The 21136-nt window shown below is 37.9% G+C and overlaps 1 protein-coding gene across 1 annotated transcript in view; it reads left to right on the plus strand.

Annotated features, from left to right (window-relative positions):
- Window positions 1–167: 167 nt before the first annotated feature.
- Window positions 168–21136, plus strand: part of LOC130438953 (E3 ubiquitin-protein ligase rnf213-beta-like) — a 28764-nt gene continuing 7795 nt past the window's right edge. Inside the window, 46 exon segments of the mRNA XM_056771281.1 lie at window positions 168–272; window positions 1196–1810; window positions 1900–2031; window positions 2200–2366; window positions 2462–2739; window positions 2858–3093; window positions 3638–3824; window positions 3826–3842; window positions 3951–4167; window positions 4591–4646; window positions 4763–4925; window positions 5006–5149; window positions 5407–5505; window positions 5601–5729; window positions 5904–6063; window positions 6378–6545; window positions 6637–6786; window positions 6909–7522; window positions 7610–7769; window positions 7872–8089; window positions 8357–8500; window positions 8794–8946; window positions 9107–10268; window positions 10388–10572; window positions 10672–10824; window positions 10898–14734; window positions 14827–14963; window positions 15103–15201; window positions 15356–15489; window positions 15574–15690; window positions 15861–15910; window positions 16007–16070; window positions 16073–16162; window positions 16284–16419; window positions 16538–16720; window positions 16905–16975; window positions 16978–17037; window positions 17305–17480; window positions 17567–17770; window positions 19291–19478; window positions 19588–19708; window positions 19824–19924; window positions 20210–20389; window positions 20523–20668; window positions 20756–20855; window positions 20993–21104. Of these exon segments, the coding sequence (XP_056627259.1) occupies window positions 1224–1810; window positions 1900–2031; window positions 2200–2366; window positions 2462–2739; window positions 2858–3093; window positions 3638–3824; window positions 3826–3842; window positions 3951–4167; window positions 4591–4646; window positions 4763–4925; window positions 5006–5149; window positions 5407–5505; window positions 5601–5729; window positions 5904–6063; window positions 6378–6545; window positions 6637–6786; window positions 6909–7522; window positions 7610–7769; window positions 7872–8089; window positions 8357–8500; window positions 8794–8946; window positions 9107–10268; window positions 10388–10572; window positions 10672–10824; window positions 10898–14734; window positions 14827–14963; window positions 15103–15201; window positions 15356–15489; window positions 15574–15690; window positions 15861–15910; window positions 16007–16070; window positions 16073–16162; window positions 16284–16419; window positions 16538–16720; window positions 16905–16975; window positions 16978–17037; window positions 17305–17480; window positions 17567–17770; window positions 19291–19478; window positions 19588–19708; window positions 19824–19924; window positions 20210–20389; window positions 20523–20668; window positions 20756–20855; window positions 20993–21104 (11985 nt within the window). The 5' untranslated portion in view covers window positions 168–272; window positions 1196–1223.

Here is a 21136-nt window from a genome sequence, read left to right on the forward strand (position 1 = left end):
GATGAAATTTTATATTAAGCATGAGAAGCAACTTTGTATTTTTTAACTGTCGATGAAATGTACTGTAGTTACGTCAGGAGTAGGCATACATGCATGAGTTTGGTTTTCAAATGAGGAAACGATCGTCTTGGATTCATTCAAAACCAGCTGGAGAAACGAAAGTGAAAGTTTAGTGTCGAGTTTAGTCAATGTTTACTGGTGACTGTTCATAGAGAGTGACTCACTTTTACACGATGCTGTCATGTTTCTGACACTGTAAAAGATTAACGCAGGTATGACACCATTTATTTTGTAATATTTTGGCATTATTTACTTTATATTTTGGACACTATCATCGCATATTGAAGTAAAGCTACTTAAAAATGACGTAGCTTCGGGATTCGCTTCTGTACATTTCTCTGTGTTTATGTGTATGAACGGTATGAACGTAGTCTACTCGAAAAACAAAAGCTGATTGTTATAATAATATTTTTTTCTATTTTAAAACATATTGGTTTGAATTGTTATTGATAAAACGTGATTACTTACGAAAAAGTGTCAAGTCTGTTTGTATTTGAGTACTTAAAGATTGTGATTTAGTCACTGTGGAGATTTAGTCTTCTCTGATTTCTTAAAATTCTTTAACTCAGTTAAATAAAACCTGTCTTCAACTGTATAAACAATCGGTTGCATTCGCCGAAAATGTCCTACTTTTATTTGGAAACTATGCTAGCTGCATTTGCATATGGGTAGTTGACTAAAATAGCAACCGTATGATACATGTGTCGTGTGACAGCAAGAAAACAAACTGTTATGATATTTTATTTGAGGCTATTAATATTTATATTTATAATTAAAACAGCGAGAGATTTATCTTCATTGTTCGTTTTTTCAAAAATGTTGCTGTGATACAATAGACACATTTACACATTTATTTGTCAACGACTATATCGATTCTTCATCCGTCAAGTGTTACATTATTACAAGGACCATATTAATTTTTGTATTAGTAAAACAAATACAAGTATTGCCAATTTGTTTTCATCAAGATGATGTTGTGTTATTGTTTCATTGTACTGTTTCTTTAGCTTAAGTATGATTGTTGTGTGTTAACAGTTCATTTGAATCACACATTAAAAAAAATAATTTGGATAATGGATAAATGTAATTTATATTTTTTCTTTGCCTTGTGAACCCTAAAAAAAACGGAATAAAGAAAGGTGCAAGCAGTTAGAACTAAGAAAATGCCAAAGAAGAAAAGGGAGAAAGGTAAGGCACAGAAGAAAGGGCCCCAAAAAAGAGATGCTAGCACCTCTTCAGCCAAAGTGCATTCACAGAGCAAAAGACCCGAAGGCCATGTTGAGCCAAGCACAGAGTCTGAGCCACATACTCAAAAAGGCTCCAGTACGATGGAAAAATGGACTCAGACCAAACCTGTTAAACTGGCAACACAGCAGACACAAACAGAGTTAAATGAAAACAAAGAGACCACAGAGTCAATAGAACAGAGTCCAGAGGAGGATAAGATGGATGTGGAGACTCAGAGGAATCAAGGAAATGAAGGTGATGGAGAAGACAGAGATTGTATAAAGAATAATAAAAGGAAAGGCAGTGAGTCAATAGAAGCAGAAGAAAAGAGGACCAAACTGGCAGATGGTTGCGGAGATAAGCAAGCTGGAGATGAACAGAAAGACACAGATACCAAGGAAAAACATTCCAGTAAAGATTCACAGAACGACACTGACCTCAAATCAGGAACTGAAGGTGGAAAACCAAGTTCAGAAGCGGCAGTGTCAGCAAAGACAGCAGCAAATCAGGACAGCACAATGAGGTTTGCAACATTGTGTTTATCATGTCAAATGTTACACCCAAATAGATGAATGACCTCTGATTCATTCCATAATTATTTTGTTTCTTAAGGACCAATCGGCCAATGTTCACCTTCTACGTATATGCAGTTCTCGACAAAAGATTCAAATTTAACAAACTGTATTGCTCTCTTTTGCTCCTCTATGGGAACGAGTGGATTAAACTTCAAATTAAACATATTAAGTAAGCCCTTTCTGTTTTGAAAAAGTATTTTTTATTCAATCTATATATCATTTTACCTACATGCTGCATAGGTAATATTCATTGCCAAAGTACGTGATACCTGATTAAACTCATGAATTCTTATGTTTTGTCTATTGTTACACCGAACCATGACTTCTTGTTGCTTAGAGGTGTACAACAGGGGAGCTGTTTGATTGAGGCAACATTTTCAGTTGAAGAAAGCACAATGCCAAGGGGTGATGTAATCTGGTACAAGTATGCAGTGCAGCAGGAACAGCAGATTGAGGAAATGGCAATAAGATATGTTTATATTCCTCCTGACAATAATGTTAAAGGTACTAAAATATGTTATATGTTTGTGTGTTTTTTGTATACATATATTATTTGTACATTGTGTGATGATAATGTCTTATTTTGTTACAACTTCCAGAACTGCACCTTTATGAAGGCTTTGTAAGTTGTTCAAGGCCAGTATCTTTTCAAGATAGGATCAAAAGCTGGTTTCAGTCTGCAAAAAAAGACATTTGTGGAGGCTGGGAGACGTCTGCTCATGTGCTGCTGGACAGAGTATTCCAGAAATGGGATCCATCTAACCATGAAAGCAAAAAGACATTTATAATGCACATAAACCAATACATGAAAGGTTTTCAATCAAGTGATGATCAGTGGTTGGAATTCCCAGGGGATCTTGACCCACTTTCAATAAATGTAAGTGTTTATGTCGGTTATTTTCTTCCTTTACAAAAACGATTTATGCATTTGGCAGACGGTTTTATACAAAGCGACATACATCGCATTCTTTTATACTTTATTTACTTTGTTTTAGGTAACAGAGCTGATTCATTCCAGGCTGATTAAGATTTTGAATGAAGAATCAGAAAGAAAAACTTCCCAGAGCTCAGCTGTGAAAAAGTCTTTGGAAGCTGCACTTTTTGTGTTTCAGGTGTGCTGTTACTGTCCAGTGGATCTCGACGAAAAGAACTTGGGCAAGCTCTGCCTTATTGTCGCCAAAAACATTGTTTCTCTTGAAGACATGCAAACATCCTTACCTTACATCGATTTGTGAGTGTATATTGTACAAACCCTTTGCACCTTTTTAATCCAGATGTGCATAGAATAGAAACATTTTATTTTTTGCGTGTTGAATGATTTATACAGTAAATTAGGGGGAAAAATTATGAAAATATGTTTTTAAATACACCTCACTTTATACAGAAATATAACAGAAAATCTTACAGATTACAGAGAAAAAATGAAGTATGAATATCTATAATATTCAGTTGAGAAGGTCCCCAGAGAAAGCTAATTCAGCATAATCTATAATAGATTTAATTACTAAGGATGTTTACGTTAACTTAACTAACAAAAATAACGAATATTTAGGCTTACATGATTTTATTTTGAATATAAATATACACATATATTATAACTTATGTAAATATATGTGAGCCTGCCTGGGAAAACCCGGCTAAAGCTCTACATAAAATCACCTTACATAATGTAAAAAGAACATTCTGTGAAAATTGACTGAGTTAGGTCATGTCAAATATATTAATCAAAATTATAAAAACAGAATAATAACATGTATAATTTTGTTCCTTTACAGCACTGTCATAGGACTGATGAACCATTGTGCAGAGAGATTGATCTCAGAGCTAGTGCTACTCGTTCCTTTCTATCATATATTAAGAAAGCCAGAGGGAAAGTCAGATCCAGGCTCAGATGTGAATGAACAGAGATGGGCGGGACTTGAAAACATCGAGTATCAAATGTTTAGAGAGAGAATGAGAGATTACCCCTGACAAAAAGAGGTATTTTTGGGAGTTGACATTTCATTTTCATTTTGGTTGCAAATTTCTAGATTAAAATAAGAGAGCAGGGAAGATATTACTGTACTTGTTTTCTTCTTATACCTGTAGGATGGTACTTCGCATGCTCAAAGAACACTTGTCATTGACCAAAAACAAGCCATTGTTGACTAGCTGGCTTACACTAGTGGCTTTTGAGGATTTGTCAGAGTTTGCTAAGTTATCAAAAATCGATCCTGAGCATGTGCTTCAGAGCCTAATGTACAGAATGGAGGCGATTGGGCAGTCTGCGCATAATACTGACCACATACACACAAGAAACCTTGAGGTATCAGATATAGAAATTGTTTAGTCAATATTATCTCACCCCGATTAAAAAAAAACATTTTTAAAAGAATGTGCACATAGAGTTTCCTCTACATTGATAATGTACAGTATACTGCTACAGGGAAGTTCAAATAGAGCACTGATAAAGAAGTTAATATGCAAATTAAAAAGGCTTGGTGTGTAAAACAAAGCTTCACCTTTGCCACAGATGGAGAGCAAATTTGGTTCAGGTTTGGTACTGCTTTGGTACTACTGTGCTGCTTGGTTACAAGACACTCAAGACAAATAATATTTGATGTTACTAACATTCAACTTGTGCCACCTTTGATTTGAGAAGGTTTTTAGTGAATCATTACTTAAATGTTGGTCTTTTCATTAATCAAAGCTATTACTATGTATCAACCAATGTTTTTTTTTATTGCAGACAATTAAAAATATCTTGCACTATTTGCTCAAAAGGGTTGAGGAGGATAAAGAAAGGTACAGTATTGTTCTCAATTTTGTTCATTGCTTCTGAGAATCTTAGCACTTTCTGGTATGGTTGTTAAAGCTGTGATATAGGACTGATATTAATGCACAATTTCTTTAATTGTCAGAATAATGGAATCTGAATCTTTAGGCCCTATCCTTAAGTGTTGTCAAAATGTACACAAAAGCGCCTGCAAGATTGCTCGACTTGTCCAACACTACAATGTCCCGCTGCTCACCTTCCAACTTCTTCTTAAAGTGGTCCAATTGAAACATGCTGTGCTTTCAATGGTATTGTGCCTTTGAGGTTTGCTTGTCAGTCACAATTAGAGGTTGTAAGACGTCTCTAAACAAATCATTCCATCTTTCAGGATGGAGAGGAAATAGTCCAGCAGAGAAATCAGCTTTCATCACTGCTCAAAGATATTCAAGTTGATTTCAGTAAATGGAGAGAGAGTCTGCTCCAACAGCCTTTGATGCAAAACTCCATGCTGTGTTACCCCCAAGAAATACAGGTGATATACTGTAAAATACCTCAAATTAAATGAGTAGTTAGATTAAACCACTCACTAAGAAATAATTATTATCTTCACTTGCTTGCTGTTTACAAAGATCTCAACTTTTCCTGATGTTTCTATGTGTGAACTGCATTCACAGACAAAAATAAGATCTTTGGTGTAGCTCCTAATCCACATATTTATATTTAAAAAAATCACACAGATGTCCAATTCAAAATAAATAGTGATTCTTTGTTTTGTATATATTTTTGTAGCTGTGGAATGGTTTGTATGGGATTGAGAGTGCAATAACTGACTTTTCTCAAGACTGGAAGTCCTTATTAGATAAAGACTTGAAACGGAGAGTGTCACAGGTAAGATAAAGCTCTGTTATAATTTCAGAAACTTGTACATTGGTTGAAGAGCTACATAAAACATGTTATTTGTCCATACTCCTTGTGCCATTCAGATCTCTGACTTTGACAAGATTCTGATTTGCTGTTTGGAGATGTCAGCCAAGGAGATTGAGAACAGTCATGCCAACATTCAGTCTTGTTTTCAAGAGCATTGTCAGTTAGCTGTTAAAAACAAATGTCAGGTAATGTAAAGACAAAAGAATTGTGTTGATTATTCTCAGTGTTCCCCAATTACACTTCTGTCAATCTTTACGAAAATATATATATTTTTCATTTTTGCAAATTTATAACAATAATATTACATACATTACTATAGAATATAAAGAGTATGTCTTGTCTTTATTTATTTATTACAGACAAAAAAGGAGGGAGATCTTTTAGATCGTCTCTTTAACAAGCACATGAAATGGTCCATCTTGTCCTACATTGTTGTTGAGTCAGCTGCTCGCTTTAAAGAGGATCGAGAAGGACGTTTGCTGGACCCCCAATCAGCCATCAGCTTTTTTTTGTCTCAATGTACGGTGACTTGATCTGATACATGTAACCTTCTTTCCACACTGTAAAAATATTTTTGCTGCCTACATTTTCTTAAGGTTTCTTAATGGGCTCTAAAATTCATTTGAACTTAATTGATTTTAAAAGTGAAAGTTAAATTGACTTGTAAAGCCAATTCATTTGAACTTAAAAATATATATATAAATATAAAATATCCACAGCAACATATAAATAGTCAAGATGGAACACCTGCCCTATTTTTAGATTCACATGAGTATGGTATTTAAATGCAGAAGCTTTAATTTAATTTCAAGTCTTTTATTTCATTCCCACAGACAACTGGAATCAATGGAAGTTGAATGAAGAGGCAAGTAGGTTAATAGCAGATAATCAGTCAGACTTGGATTCTCTAATTCAGAGCCTTTGCCGAGGAGATGTAACCCTGGGCCACTTTAAGACCATCCAAAAACATAAGAGTCGATTTGAGAAGCTTTACAATCAATGTAAGTGTTACTCACTCCATATCCATGTCTGTTATGCTAGACATCATTAGGCCCCCAGCTTAATAACTATTATTATTTCTATTGTCTCTAGATATGAAGAACAACAAGGAAAATAATATCTCGATCAATGTGAAAGAGCTACTCAGTCAAAGAGAAAGTGACATGAAAGCCTTTGAAGAACAAAGAGAGCATGTGACCGTCCTTGTTAATATGTTAGGGAAGATTTCGGATACTGTACATGGTAAGTACCTTAAGATTTGTTGAATATGTCTGATCTGAAAACCTAAAAAAAGGCTTTAAATTACTTTTACTACATCATAGGGAAAAAAAACATTGTTTTTCATACTTGACATGTTTCAACAGTACCCGAGCTTTCTTCCCTCGAAGAGGAGGTCAAAAGTGACCAACAGGCAGTATCCCTGGATGAACTGGTTGAGGTTCAGCCATATTTCTCCAAAGAGGATCTAAACAAAAAGAGCACAAGAAACGTGCTTTGCTACATAGATAACTTAGAAGTGCAAGACATGGCAAGGGAGATGCATGAAGTGAGGACAAGCAGCCTTCTGCTACATTTATGGCAAGAAAAAGCAACAGAATATGTAAAGCTGGTTTCTCAGCCATTAACACGGAACCTTACAGATGTCCGTAATGAGATCTGGATGCCTTGTCTCAGTGAATTCATCAACCTTGGTGTTCAAATTGCAAATGGAACAGCTTGTTTTAAAAAGGTGGACCAGGCTTTAGATTGGTGTGAGGATTGGGGTGAAGGAGATCGGCTAAAGAAAGAACTTGCTTTATTGGCCTCTTTGCTAGTTAATGAGATTCCGGATAAAAACTGGAAGGAACTTCGGTTCAAACAAATCCAGGAATATAGAAGCCTTCACCATGCTGCTGAATCTGCTGAAGTCATACTGAAAATAAAAGATAAATTGGAATTACAAGGAGACTTTAGTGCAATATATGTCCTGACTCAAGTGGTATGAGATCTTTATACATATGTATGTGTTTTTTTTTTATTTCATTTGATCTGTTCAGTTATATTCTATTTTTCATGTTGTATATAGAGAGACGACTCATTCAAACAAAACACTCTGGGTTCGTTGAGCGATGATCTTGTCAAAGCCAAGCAGAAGTTGGAAAATGTCAAACCACAGCACATAGCCTGTCTAAAGGCATTCTTGGACAGTGATCCTCTGAACAAATGGGTCAAAACCCAAATTGAAAGTAAGATATTCCTGAGTTAGAATGTTCATTTGAGATCTATTATTGTCATATATGATGGTTTAATCTTTAATAATATGGCAATTTACCCTTTTCTTCTTCAAGGTCTGAAGGACCTTAAATCCTTTATGGATCTGGCCACAATTCCTGCTGGAGAGAATGATGTAGACACTGATCGAATAGTTAATTTTGAGAGCGCTGTTATGGGCTACAGTCCTTTGCTTTACTCACTACAGACTCATGCAGGATTTGAAGATTTCATCAAATGTGCTCAGCAAGTGTGGGACGCCCTTGACAAAGATGAGAAACTTGTATATAAACTGGTTAGTTTTCAGCATCATTTTATATCAAATTTTGTACAGTTAAAGAAATCTTCTGAAAAATAATCATTGTTTATTGTACTGTTTTAATATTCCACAGTGTCTAACGTTGCATACTATTATTTAATAGTTTGTAAATATGCTCCGCGAAGAACTATACTGTATAATTAATTTCCATGCAAATTTACCTGAAATGACAGGGTTCCCACTGTTAAGGACCTCAGAAAAATATATACTAAATTTTATTTTTATTTATAATTTTGTATGCAGACGGACTCTTGTCGATGGCTGGATTGGCTTAAAGGTTTGAGAGAGACTTTTGGGTCTGTTGAGCAATCGTCACTTTCTCAGGCCTCAGCTATCAATACTGATGGCGTGTATCATGTGGGATGGCCAGTGGATTTCAATGGAAAAGTGAGTAGGCACTGATTTAAAAAAATGTAATGCCTGAAAGTGATGCCTGAAAGTTTCCCAATCATGAAAATGCTGTCATCATTTACTCATCCTCTTGCCATTTCAACCATTATGACTTTCTTTCTTTTGAAAAAAGTTAGTAACCAAGTGTTTTGAGTGAACTATCACTTTAAGGACACATGCTTCGGTGAAGCATTAAATGCTAGATGTCACTTATAATGTCTCCAAAACTAAAAAAATATGTTATAGCATTGTATAGGTACAGTTTATGAACATGAAATGTGTGTTTGCAGACGTGTTTGGAAAATGTCTTTAATGTGAAGGTGATGAAGAATGGACAAACAAGGACATACAGTCTTGATGATCTCCTCGAGCTTCAGAATAAACTCATGCTAATGTCATCTAAGGGAGAGCATGGGAAAGAGCAAGTCAACAAGTTTACTCAAGTGGGTCCTTTATCCAAAACCTTTAGTGATGAGCATTTAACTAACGTGTTTCTCAAGAATAGACCAAATTCCACCATTTCGCATGCAACTCTATATTTACATCACTTTTTTTAAGACAATAACGGTTAGTTTTGTAGTTATGTTTGTTTCTATGTTGTAGGTTTTTGATGGAGTCCAAAGGATGGGTCGCATCCTCCTGCAGTTGCGTACCTCAGGCAATGTGCTTCTCCGAGACTTGGAAGCTCAGATAACATGCAACGGCACAATGCAACACTGCATTAACATCAGCTTTTCCCAGTTAAAGAAGTGTGTTGAATATAAGGGTGAAGTGCTAGAGGAGCTTCAGAAGCTGTGTCGCTTTCTGGAAGACGTCCATAAAGACTGGTGTTCTCACTTATCTAAGATGCGCTCTCAGTACTATGCTCTGAATTATTACACATCAGAGCAAATGGCCTATCTTTGCAAATGGGTCAACAATGTTAGCAACAAAAGGAAACCTGTGCCACAACAAATGTGGACTTTATTGAGCCATGTAAAACCAGACTGTAGCATAAATGACATCAAGGAAGCCTTTGAAACGGCAGCTGACGCAAATGAACCGATGGATCAAGGAGATGTTGCAGAGGAGCCAGAACAAGACAGTGATATTACCATGGAAAGTTTGGACAACCTGTGGAAACAATTTAAAGAGAACATGTCCAGATTCTTCAATGACCATGTGGATGTTGAAACACTTGGGAAGATTCTATCTGTTTTGTCTTCCATGAATCAAATGCATATCAGACGTAACATTCCTCAGATTCTATGTGACGGAAGGCCAAATCTTATCCATTGCCCTATTGCTGATGTGATTAGTACCACGTTGTCCTTTTACACAGAGAGTCCAGAGCAACCTCTACCCACAACTGATGAAATATTAATGTGCCAAGAAGAAACAACCACAGAGGAAGTGGAGATCTTCCTTCGCCGATGTTTAGGATTTCAGGGCACTGCATACAAACATAATAAGATTTACACTTTGGTTAATCCAGGATCTCTGACCTATGATGTAGGTGTGGCCCTGGTGGAATGCTTTGAGAGACTAGAAAAAAGTGCAGAGCCTCATTATCGTCTAGTGTTGGTCTGCCCCGTAAACCAGGATAGATATGTTCCTTCCTTCTTTAGCAACTATAAAGTGCAAACAGGTCTGTTTGTGTCCGAAGAAAGAAGTGAAGAGTACCTTAAAAATCACTTCCGTATTCCAGCCAAGCTTTACAATCACTCAAGCGTCTACCCAGGAAATCTCTCCGTTTGGATGATTGCATCAGAACGTCCAGCTGTTGGTATGTATTGTGTTGTGGTATCTTAATTTTTTTTTAAATAATCTCTGATGGTTTTGGTAGCAGACAAGTTAATTTATGCAGGAGCTCTTCTTTATTTGTGACATCTACTCTCTGTGCAGGAAAGTCCCTGTATGTCAAGCGTCTATTTGAGCAGTTCCAAACAGAGTTTCCAGAAGCAACCTGTATACAAATGAGACTCATTGAACCCTGCGTAAACATCGACGGATTTGTACAAACTCTGTCCCAGAGGTTGTCTCCACTGAAAGAACAAGACCCTGTACTATTGCACATTGATACGGCAGCAGTATGTTTTGCAACAAATTCATTTTGATATATCTTGCTAAGTGTAGGTGACTGATAATATTTCAGTATCTGCCTACAAATTTACAGATATTTTTTACAGGTACGCTGTGGCTTGGAGGAGTTCCTGTTCAAATTACTTATTCTAGGATGTCTCAGTGACAGCAAGGGAAATATATGGAAGAGAAACACAGCTCATTTTGTGGCAATTGAAGCACTTCAACGAGGTCTCAGGCCCAACAGTCAAACCCAAATGGTAAAGAAGACATTTTCTCCTTTGAATCATAGTTAGGAATTAATCTGACTTACCTTTCATCTCTGCTTCACAGACAAACCATGGGTTTTTGCATATACTACCTACTATTTTCTGCAGACCTCCTAAAGAAGTCAAAGATTTGGAGATCAAGAGAAAAAAAGAGAGACAAGCATATTTAGATCCCCTGATGGACAAAGGAGAATTTAGGAGTGAAGACATTCAAAGACCTTACCAATACTTACAGAGGTTTAACAGGAATGAGAACTTGGATCGTTTCACATATCAAACTCATTCTGTAGAAGGAGATCATGTGGACTGTCTCCATCATCTTTTGTCAAACTGTGGCTTGAAGGACCCATCATGGGCAGAATTAAAGCACTTCACTTGGTTTCTTAACCTTCAGCTCAAAGACTGTGAGAATTCCCTGTTCTGTGATCCAGACTTCCTTGCTGACAATTTAAGCGGATTTAAGGACTTCATAGTGAAATTCATGATTCACATGGCTCGAGATTTTGCCTCTCCTTCCATCGACATCTCCGACCAAAGCCCTTCCTTTTTCTCTCAGAACGAAGATGAGGAGGATATCTTGTCTAAACTGACTATTCGGAAGAGATGGGAAAATGAATCTCACCCCTACATCTTTTTCAATGCAGATCATCTCAGCATGTCTTTCTTGGGATTTCATGTAAAGACAACTGGAAGGATTCTCAATGCAGTCGATCCACGAAGTGGCAAAGTGTTAATGGGAAATGTAATGTCGCAGGAGCTTTTTTCAGGCCTTGAACGACAAAGAATTAACCTCTGTGAAGACTTTGACGACCTCTCCAGAGAAGACAAAATTCAAAGAATTTCCTTTGTTGTTGGCGCTAAAAAAGGTTGGGAAAAGGGCAAGTTTGATCCAGACCCGACATATGAGCTTACTGCTGACAATGTCATGAAGATCTTGGCTATTCATATGAGATTTAGATGTGACATTCCAGTAATCATCATGGGAGAAACTGGCTGTGGCAAGACACGGCTTGTGCGCTTTCTCTGTGATCTGCAAAAGGAAGGCAGAGATGTTGAAAACATGAAACTTGTCAAAGTCCATGGAGGTACTAATTCTGAGACTATCTATAAGAAGGTGAGAGAGGCAGAAGAAATGGCTCAGAACAATTGGCAAAAATATGAAGTTGATACGGTCTTGTTTTTTGATGAAGCCAACACAACCGAAGCAATATTTGCAATCAAGGAAGTGTTATGCGATAAAACTGTACAAGGATACCCTTTGAAGAAAAATTCAGGCCTGAAAATTATTGCTGCATGTAATCCCTACAGAAGACACACCACGAAAATGATTGAACGCTTAGAACGAGCAGGGCTGGGATACAGAGTGAAAGCTGAGGAAACTGAGGATCGCCTTGGTAAAGTTCCCATGAGACAGCTTGTGTACAGAGTGCATCCTTTACCCCCAAGTATGGTGCCTCTGGTATGGGATTTTGGACAGTTAAGTGATTCATCTGAGCACTCTTATATTCGTCAGATCGTTCAAAAACAAATATGGGTTCATAATTTGCCCCTTGCCAACCACAAAGTGATCACAGAAGTTCTGGCTGCTTCTCAAAGACACATGCGGAGCCAAGCAGATGAATGCAGCTTTGTAAGTCTTAGGGATGTCGAGAGATCAATGTGTGTCCTGGTTTGGTTTTTCAAACACAGGGATTATCTTTTTCAAGATGACCAACAGTTTGAAATGGAACAGATGATATTGAAATGCTTGGTGCTTGCCGTGGGTGTTTGCTATTACCCGTCACTTGAACATAAAGAACTTTACCTTGCAGCTGTCAGTGAATACTTTCCTCATCCGTTCAACTCTACAAAGACACTAGAGCAGGAGATATCATCATGCCAAGACTTTTTTCTCAATAACATTGAAACAAGAAAAACTATTGCCAAAAATCTGGCTTTGAAAGAGAATGTTTTCCTCATGGTGGTCTGCATTGAGTTGAGGATTCCACTTTTTCTTGTTGGCAAGCCTGGGAGTTCAAAATCCCTTGCTAAGACTGTTGTGGCAGATGCCATGCAGCGTCAGGCATCTCACTGTGAATTTTTCAAGAAACTCAAGTACGTTCACATGGTGTCTTTTCAATGCAGCCCCCACTCAAGCCCTGAAGGAATCATTGGAACCTTTTGGAACTGTGCAAGTTTCCAAAAGGATAAGAAATTAGATGAGTATGTTTCAGTTGTTGTACTGGATGAAATAGGTCTTGCAGAGGACTCTCCTCGGATGCCACTGAAAACATTGCATCCACTTCTAGAAGATGGATGCATAGACAGTGAAAAATCTCTACCACACATGAAGGTTGGATTTGTTGGAATCTCAAACTGGGCTCTTGACCCAGCAAAAATGAATAGAGGGATTTTTGTGTCCCGTTGGGATCCAAGTGAGAAAGACTTAATAGAGACAGCCGAAGGCATCTGCTCATCGTCCAAAACGGTTTTTCTCAAAATCAAGCACCTCCTGCCAAAGTTGGCAAAGGGATTTCTTAACATCTGTAAAGATGACAGCGAACAGTTCTTTGGTCTCAGAGATTATTACAGTTTGGTAAAAATGATTTTTGCAATAGCCAAAAAGACAGACAAAGAACCATCTGACAGTGAGTTGGCAGAGGCTGTATTGAGAAATTTCAGTGGACAAAGAGATGGTTTTGACCCACATCATTCCTTCCAGGACCTCTTCCTGAATATTTCAGAAGTCCGAAGTCCAAGTACACTAAAAATGATTGAACAAAATCTGGACCATCATGTAGATGAAGAGTGTCGCTACCTTCTTTTGCTCACAACTAACAGTGCTGCTTTGTACATAGTCCAACACCATATTTTCTCAAAGGAGAACAACACATCTCCCGAAATTGTATTTGGTTCAGGATTTCCAAAAGACCAGGAATATGCCCAGATATGTCGTAATGTGAGTCGAATAAAGGCATGTATGGAGACAGGTCGAACTGTCATTTTATTGAATCTCCTCAATCTTTATGAAAGCCTGTATGATGCCTTGAATCAATACTATATGTACCTCGGTGAACAGCAGTATGTTGACCTGGGACTCGGTTCACACAGAGTAAAGTGTAGAGTTCACAAAAACTTCAGGCTGATTGTGGTGGAGGACCAGGAAAAGGTCTACAAAAGGTTTCCTGTTCCCCTAAAAAACAGACTTGAAAAGCACAAAGTTGATAGGAGTACAGATATGATGCCTTGGCAGCACAGAGTTTTAGAAAAACTCCGAAAATGGACTGAAGACTTCCCAAGGGATCAGACATCTACTGAAGTAAACTTTAGCTCGTCAGATGCTTTTGTTGGTTTCCATGGCGATGCTTGTGCCAGTGCACTACTCCAGGCTTTAGAGAAAATCCAAAAGCAGGCTAATGATAGAGAAAATACAAATAAGGCCAAGGACATGCACTTGAAGAGTGAGGACAATGAGACACATCAACCAATCAATGAAGAAGTTTTGATGATTGGAACAGATTCACACGAGGAAATAAATGAAATCTATGATGAGGAACAAGACGGCGCCTCTTTGGAAGTTGACAGCAAGGTAGAGGATGCAGACAAGTTTGAGACTTTTGGAGATGCTCTTCATCTTGTGAAAATGGATGAGGATTCTAAGGACCCTGAGGCAACAGACAGTATGGAGTCAAATGAAATCCTGGATGAGGAAGAAGAAGCTTTTGAAACTGCCAAACGTTTTCTCTTAAACTGTGCAACACCTGACGGTGTCCTCAGACTGAAATATTCAGAAGAGTTCGGAAATCAGGAGAAAGACAAACTTCAGAAGATTTATTTCCATCAGCAAAGCCACAAATCACTCAGGGACCTCATAGAAAGCCATTTTAAAAAGACCGATCAAGACAAAACCCGATTCTTAGAGGTACAGTTTTGATCCCTTTTATAGAGGTTTGCAGAAAAGTTTCAAACATTGGGAAAGTTTCTTATGCTTTCCATTTGTTATGAACCTGCTAGGTAACCACATTCTCCAGTCTTCTCACTGGAGCTGATTTGAGAAATCTTGCACCAGCCTTGGGTTTGTCTATTGAGCAGGTTCATCTGCTCTTCTTACACCAGTTTGACACAGAAGCCTCATTTTCCAGTAAAATACGGTAAAAATTCAAGTTTAACGTGTGCTACACATCATTTATGTTAAAGTAGTGTTTGTTTTTTAAGTTATTGTAGTTTATGTTTATTTGTAGTAACTTGGACAATTATACAGTACAATACAATGTATATACATTTTTCCAGGTCTTATCTGAGGGATTCTGGGGTTTCACTACGCATTCTTCTGGTTCAGATGGACATGGAACAATCGTTGTGCAAAAATGAACTTATTGCTTCAGCAAAGTAAGTCTTTGGTGCTTGCAGCAACAACAACAGCAACAACATTTCAAAGGATGTTATAGTTTGCCACTTATTATGATTATTTATGTTACACTTGGTAGATCAGATGTCAAAAACTGAAATTGATCTTTTTTTACATTACCTGTCCTCTCCCCAGATACTGTACCATGAATGAAATCTTGTCCTTCAAATCAGATGCAAGCAACTTTTATACTGTGTTCATAACAAAGCTCTCCAGAATTGGGGAGCAATGTAAAACAAGTGGCAACAAATACATTGGCTTTCAAGGAGGTGAGTGGAACTACACTACATTGGCAGCATAACTGAGTGTTTTTAGATATATTCAGATAATCATTATATATTTTTTTGCTTAAGGAGTTTGGTTATCTGTGCATATCGATGATCTTAGAGATTCTGAAGACATGAGCTTAGATCTTAAAGCTTTTTGTGGAATATCTGTGAGTGAACTCATCTCCAGCACAATGAAGTCAGGTACGCTACCAGTGCAATATATTTAGAGTGAAGGAGGGACTGTGTTCACATTTTGACAAGTGCCAGTATGCAACAACTCAAAACACCTTAGCAACCACATAGCAACATCATAACAGTCCGTCATAACTCATCCCAGCAAGTTATGAGATGCAATAAAATTTTGTTTACAGATGTCAACGATTCAGAAGAAATGGATACAAATGAACCTGAAAGTCAAAAGGTAAATTTGTTTGAAGTTTATAATGGACATATAGTACATACAGAACATTAATTTCACCCTGGGTGAAAAATTCTAATAAAAATGATTTGTTTTCAGGAAAGTTCAGTGCATCTAAACAGTTTGTCACTAATAAGATCCTGCACCCAGAAAGCTGTTTCATTGCTAGAGATACAGGCAAAAACACCTTCAGGAGCATGGAGCGCATGAACATATTGCTTGTCCTTTTGGGTGATGACCCTGCGCCAACAGGAGGTGGGTTGGTTTGGTTATATGTCTTCTTTCCACACAAATTTAATGTGTGTCATATTAAAGTTTGAATGAAAATAGAAATGGTAAGAATTTAAGTTTGGATATGAGTGTTAATTTTTTTCAGAACGGTTCCAGAAAGTATTGTTAGAAAGGCTGATGACTGCCCTAAAGCAGAAGGAAGAGCTGAGTCTAAATCCAACAGACTGGGTTTATAGAGCAGCAAAGAACCGTGAAGCTCTACAAGAAGGTGGAACACTCCGGTATGTCACTTTGGGGTTAAACTATCCCATCTGTCTGGATGTTTGGGTGTCTGTCTATTTGTCTGGCTAGATAAATACAGTGTAGCGTTCTAACTTTTTTCTTTGTGCTGTTGTTCAGGCACACTTTGTGGCGTCACCTGCAGGGAATTTTAAGCCCACTACTTGCCAGAGTTTTAGAAGTGTTGGACCGAGACTGTAACTTGCATCTACTGTATAAGCTCAGTGATGGTCTGGTGCAGTTCTGGTTAGACATCTTTCAAGATCAACAGCTCCTAGACCTACTCTTCACACAGACTGCAAGGTATATTTGGAAAAAAAACAATAATAAAAACTGTTATATCGCTTTCTAAGTTATGTTTTGATATGATGTGGAAGAAATGCTTCAAGACGACTACAACTTCCGTTAAACTAGTTCTGTTCCACTATACCTGAGTTTTGTTAGGGGTAATACACACTTTTAAGATTGACTTCTTTTCCTCCTTTAGTGTTCCAGAGCAGGAGATTAATGTTCAGTGTCACCTGTTTGTTGGAGAAGTGGAACGGCCTTGCGCTGCTCCTTTAGCTGGCTGATAAAAACATACTGCCAGAGTTTATGGGAGGAATCAGAGTTTGTGAGAGGTGAGGCCTCTGTTTGTCTTGTAATTTTTGTCGATTTATTTGTTTTGGCCACTTAGCCAACAAGATACCATTGTGGCATGGTAGCATAGGGTTATGTAGGTTTTAAAGCATGGTTGCTGGTTTGCGCAGGTTTAAGCTGGTCATATGCTGGTTTACCATGCTTCTTAACCTACCAAACCAGCATATGTTGGTTTTGTTCAACAGGGATATGTAAATTGCACATGCACTTAATAGCTAATGGTTTATAGTATTGTCGTTTTTTTTCAGGCACTGATCAAGCCAACCAAGCAAGAATTCAACAGTTTGTCAGTGCTGTTTCAGGCAGTAGACTGGGGAGCTATTTCAAAAAACTTTCAGAGAGAGAAAAAGTAGAAATGGGTCACAGTTTCCTGACTGACTATGTACTTCTGGCCTTTAAAGTCCATTCTGTAGAAGAGCTGGAGGTTAGATACATATTTTATTTGTCAGAAAGAAAATCGTTTGCTTCGTGTTCTGATGCGATTGTGTGTTTGTGGCCGTTTTGACACAGATCATCTCTGCGGCATTGGTGAGCTGTGTGTCTGCGCTGCAGATGGAGATGTCAGTAACCACTGATCTCTCGCCGACGTGGATCCTTGCAGCTGCAGAAATATATGCACCACGCCTGGACACATTATCACATGCCCTTCAGCTCAACCCTCAAGTTGTGGGGATCATTAAGGACAGGATACCACAAAAAACAAGCCCTGACATGGTGAGAACGGGGGGTGGTCGCTTTTAAGTACAGAATCTGAGCTTGCAGCTGGATCGGAAATTTTCAGTTTGGATAGGAGAGATCCATGAACTAAAATGCAAAAGCAATCACATCTGCTGTCAGATGTCATATAGATGTTTATGATTTAGAATGGGTGTAAAACTTCTCTTTCTAAGATATTTATCAGATGTCTATGCACAGTAGATGTTATACCTATCTCCAGATCGTTGGCAGACATTTTACAGACATACATGTGCTAGCTGGGAAACATTGTTGTAGTGAAATCGATCATCAAATGTTGAGAGAAATCACGAAGACCAAGAAGCCAAGCTTCAAGGGTTTCAATCTTTAATTTGTTTGAACAAGTCAAAGAGAGCCATACAGAGTTCATCTGAATATGTCTGACCAATACACATCTGACTCCATCTCTTATACATTGTTCTCACGTTGTTATCACAGTTTAAACCAATCAGGTTTCACATGACATCACCTATTTTTGTTAGTCCATCCTTTTCTGTCCTTCCACAGTTAAATGTCAAGCTCGATATATAAGTATTTAACTGTGGCAAAACCTTATAAAAGCTTAAAAACGAAATGCACATACATCCATCTTAAAATGCAGCTATATGTCACGTTGTTATTTACTACACCTGGCTTAGTGTTTAATGTATTTCAAGGGAAACATGTGCTTAAATCAATATAATAGTGTATACTGTGTTCATCTGTGACTAGTACCAACTAGTATCTTCAAAAGTGTGTGTGTGTGATGCTAAGCAAATGTGAGGTCCATATCTGCTTGATGCCCATTCTATGAGGCCAATAGCCTTTGTTAAAATCAGAGAAGAACATGAACTTCTATAACTATCTTAAATGTAGTCTTTTATATAAGAAACTCAGTAGTAAAAAGAAAACTCAGTAATATATATACTTAGAAAAACCACCATACCATCCAGCTGCTTTTCAGTTCATTACAGAATAGACATGTGCCTGGTTAACTGGGGTTACCACTAAATCCTGCTGAAACCGAGCTCCCTTCGATAATGCAAGGTTTAGATTATTTTATTGATGTGTTGCTTGTCCAAGAAGCACGCCTCTGTGATCAGTAGGAAATGCTGCTCGATCTAAAAGCAGTGCGAGTTTGAGTCGCTTATAACGTGCATTTAAAAAAAAAAACATTATCATTATAGATATACTTTATTATCGTGAAAATACCTGAGGAGGCTTGAGGATTTGTGATAAAAAATGTACATATGGCATTTCCTAGAACTACGTGTGTTATGGTTTTCTTCTGCAGTGCGTATTTGGAGTTTCTTCACAAGAGCGCCCTCTGGCTTTTGGATGCAGCCGCATTTTACCGTACTTCACTCACAAGTTGTCCAAAAATCACATGATATATATTTTCACTTAACCGGGCATATGTCTATTGCAGAGGTATTCGTCCATTCATAGAGACAGAAAGAAATTCATTGACAGTGATTTATTTTCTTAGAATTGATCTCAATTGTGTATTTTATTTTCAGTGTGAGGATATTCTTGCCGTTGGTATCTGCGTTGAGGAAACAAAGCTTTTGCCTCTATCATCAGTTTGTGAATGTCGGTCCTTTTTGCAAGGAGTTGAGCAGCTTCAGCCCTGTTTAGAGCAAGTGGTCAGTGCAAGCTTCAGAGCCCTCTGCAGCCCGTGCTGTCTTAAACAGCTGGACTCTATAAAGTAAGTTATAAAAAATTTAAAAACATTTTTTTGAGTCATTATTTTACATTCGAGGCTAAATAAAGAGATATTTTATAGAAATAATTTTTTTTTATGCCTTTTTCTTTAGGTCAGTGTGGCAGGGGATGCTGTTGGTCTGCGCCTTTATCGGACAGGTTGTTGTCAAGATGAAAATGATAGATGAAAGGATAGAGGCAGTGACTCTGAAACACTGCGCTCAGTTACATGGGGTGAGTCTAGACGTACTGTTTGACGCCCTCTGCTCTATTTTCACGTCCAAGGGTAATAAAACGATATTTTGGAGGATATCTAACAGATATGCTGCTTGTATTTTGGCTTGCACAGCTGATGGAAGGATCTCCCAATTTGAGGAGCAAAGACAATCTTCAGCAAATCATCCGCATTCTCCATGATTACCACAACGAGTCCATCAGTAGAGAGCTGCGGTAATCCAACCTTTTATATCGCACATTTTATATACATTAAATATTTGTTTCTGGATAAGGTGAGTGCAACACTAGTGAAGCGTCATATACAGTGTATCTGGACTACATGTTACTATATGTTTTTTATTCATAATCACAGAAAATCAACAAATAACAGTACACACAGAGATTCTTATAGTTTTTATTCCAAACAATGTTCTTTATTTCATACCAATAAAATTAACTACACAGCAGTAAGAACGTATCGCATAATTGCTTTTGCATCTGTGCGCTCTTTCTTCACAGGTTCGGTGTAAAATGTTCAGTATGTTTGGAAGATCTATCAAACCCCACTGCTCTTCCCTGTGACCATGTCTTCTGTTTGGTCTGCGTGGAAAAAGCCATAGCTGGAGGAGCGCAAAAATGTCCCGTGTGCAGGAGACCTTTGCCAGACAACTACCGGCCCACTGTCTCTAGAAACATAGAGTGAGATTAAAACCCAACATTTTACTTTTACATGTCTCGGCATACAGTTGTGTTCTAATCTTTATATGGGATAGAAGTGTATGGCGAAGTTATAGTGAACTGCAATATTCTGTGCGATTGATTTCTGTTGCAGCTCAGCCTTGATTCAGCATAATGAGACAAGGAAATGTTGTAACGGCTTTTTCCTGGAGGTGGTCTCACGCTTCTGTCTGACCGATGAAGAAGACCCCTCAGAAGACCTGGTGGAACTGCTTTTCTCCCTCCTCATCTCAGCACAAGGTGAGTTGATTTTAATGCGACCTAAAAATCCTATCACGGTAAGTTGCTTAATTAAAAAATAACGGTGTGTTATGTGCACGCATACAGGAGACGTCTATAAGACAAGAGAGCTCACCCCATTCCTGGAATGTGTCGACCAGAGCCCTGTTGTGCGCTCTGTCCTGCTCAAACTACTTCTGCAATACAGGTGCCTACTGCAATTTTAGACACACATGTTGTATACACACCCTGACATTCTGGCCTAAAAGATGGACTATTGGCCTTATGTAATAGTATATACTCAGGTTTCTCACGAGGACACATTTTAAAAACGACTCTCTCCAGTTTTAAAAAGGTGAAGAAGCACATTCAAAGCTACTTGGAAGACCTGGAAAACAAGATTCTGGATAAAGAGGACAGAACTGAACTCTTCCGGCTATTTGTTAACTGCTTCCAAGTATGTGTCCTTCTCCATATATTAACGGATGC

This window comes from Triplophysa dalaica, chromosome 17 (assembly GCF_015846415.1).
Source record: "Triplophysa dalaica isolate WHDGS20190420 chromosome 17, ASM1584641v1, whole genome shotgun sequence".
Lineage (NCBI taxonomy): Eukaryota > Metazoa > Chordata > Actinopteri > Cypriniformes > Nemacheilidae > Triplophysa > Triplophysa dalaica.